The 2021-nt window shown below is 33.1% G+C and overlaps 1 protein-coding gene across 1 annotated transcript; it reads right to left on the minus strand.

The window, feature by feature from the left end:
- Window positions 1-895: 895 nt before the first annotated feature.
- LOC129909570 (keratin-associated protein 6-2-like) lies at window positions 896-1216 on the minus strand. Its single transcript, XM_055986644.1, has one exon. The coding sequence runs from the start codon at window positions 1214-1216 to the stop codon at window positions 896-898; it is 321 nt and encodes a 106-aa protein (XP_055842619.1).
- Window positions 1217-2021: the final 805 nt, after the last annotated feature.

The following is a 2021-nucleotide window of genomic DNA, read 5'->3' on the forward strand; positions in this document are numbered from 1 at the left end:
TCCCATCCCTGTAGGTCCCCGAGTTCTCAAACCGGGAGAACTTAAAAGTAAAAAAAAAAAAAGGCACGATTCTGAAAAAATCTGACAATGTGCACAGCGTAGGCCCATTACACAAGCTATCATTTGGCATCACTCCCAAAAATTGCTCTCAATCGGTTTAGCTTCCAGGAGCTTTCAAAGATTCGGTGATTTTTCGAAAAAAAATTTTACCCCAACTTTTAAACGCGATTTTCTCGGAATTTTGAAAAAGTAGCTGAGAATATAAGCTTTCATATGGCACCACTCCCATGTCTCTGGGTCAAAGCGTTCAGCTCCCAGAAGCTTTTTCGCGCCCCCAACTTCCAACGCCTATATCTCGGAATTTTTTTTTATGATAAAAAAAGAAATATTTTACTAAAAAAAATAGAAATATTTTTAATATTAAAAAAACCAAGAGAAAAGATCACGAAAAATTATCTATTTTATTTATAAAAAATATCCATGTGTTAAAATAATTCAATTAATAACTAGAACCAAACATCTTAAGCTATGGTGTTTTATAAAACTTTAAAATATCTTCATATTTCATTATACTTTCCAAATCAAAATCAATGTATCCTCTCACCCATCACAGCTCAGCTCACTTTACCTTAGCTCACCCAACAGCTCAGCTCAACCATCAGCTCATCTCACTTTCAGCTCAGCTCACTTTCAGCTCTTGTAACTCTGGTTTTTAGCAACCGTGTAGTTAGCATACCCACATTGCCATCAATATCAGCAATTTTAACTTTTAGAATAAAACATTTTCTTGCTACAAAAACACACAACTTTATTTTTTATTTCACAAAAAATTCGTGAGTGTTTTACATTTCATTTCAACATTTCGGATGAGTTTAAAATTTCATCTAAAACTATTTCACCATCCACTGTGATAATCAGAATCCCATCCTCCACTGCTGTATCTACTTGGACCCCAACCACCACCACCACCACTGTAATATCCACCATTCCATCCACTTCCACTGCTACTGACAACACGAATAATCTTAGATCCATATCCATTTCCATATCCTCCTCCATATCCACTGCTGTAGTATCGGTTTCCATAGCTAGGATATCCTGATGACCATCCACTTGAGTATCTGCTTCCATAGCTCGGGTAACTGCCTGACCATCCACTACTCCATCCAGCAGAGGCAAATCCAATCAAAACCATTAAAACCACAAGGACTTTCATTTTAAAATTTTTTTTTTCAAACACTCAAACTAAATTTGTTAACAATTTCTAGAAATACAATTCAATTACTACCCCAAACTTGAATCTGGACTTGATATTTATATCAAAAAAACCAGGTTGATTGAAGTTGACAACTTTACCCAATGACACACTCTTTAAAAACGACCAACGCCTGCCGCCAATAAAAAACAAAAATTAAAATTCTTGTTTTTACCACAAAACCAAAATAAAAACATAAAAAAAACATAAGTGTGTCGTTAAAAACGCAAATAAAATGCGTGCATCTGTTTGTTGATGCATCTTTGACTGAGATGGGCGGAGGAGATGTGTAATATCTGTCAAATCGTGCATTGATTGCAGATTGCAATTTAAATTAATTTTGTTTTGGTTTTTTGGATAAAATCCAAGAATCGCCCATAAAACACCGAAAAAGATCTGATAACACAAAATCTGGTATAATAAATGGCGGTTGTGATGTTTGTTGTTCAGAACGTGACTACAAAAAATTGAGATTTATTTGATAAAAGATGATTAACCATTGGCTTTACACAATTCTTCATATAATGTTGAAATAATTTGTGATAGGTATTGATGTTTTAAAAAATGTGGCGTAGGTTTAGTTTTTTTTTTTTTTTTTTTAAGAAAAAAAAAATACAAAATAAAGTGTGAATAGTTTTTTAATGAGTATTTTACTTAAAAATATAAAAAAAAGACACAGCGAATTTTAGGTATTTATGTTAATCCAGTTAAATAAGGGTTTAACCTCGGAATGAATGTTAGTAGAAATTTTTTTTGCTCAATATCT

The sequence above is a fragment of the Episyrphus balteatus genome, chromosome 2 (assembly GCF_945859705.1).
Source record: "Episyrphus balteatus chromosome 2, idEpiBalt1.1, whole genome shotgun sequence".
NCBI classification, from domain to species: domain Eukaryota; kingdom Metazoa; phylum Arthropoda; class Insecta; order Diptera; family Syrphidae; genus Episyrphus; species Episyrphus balteatus.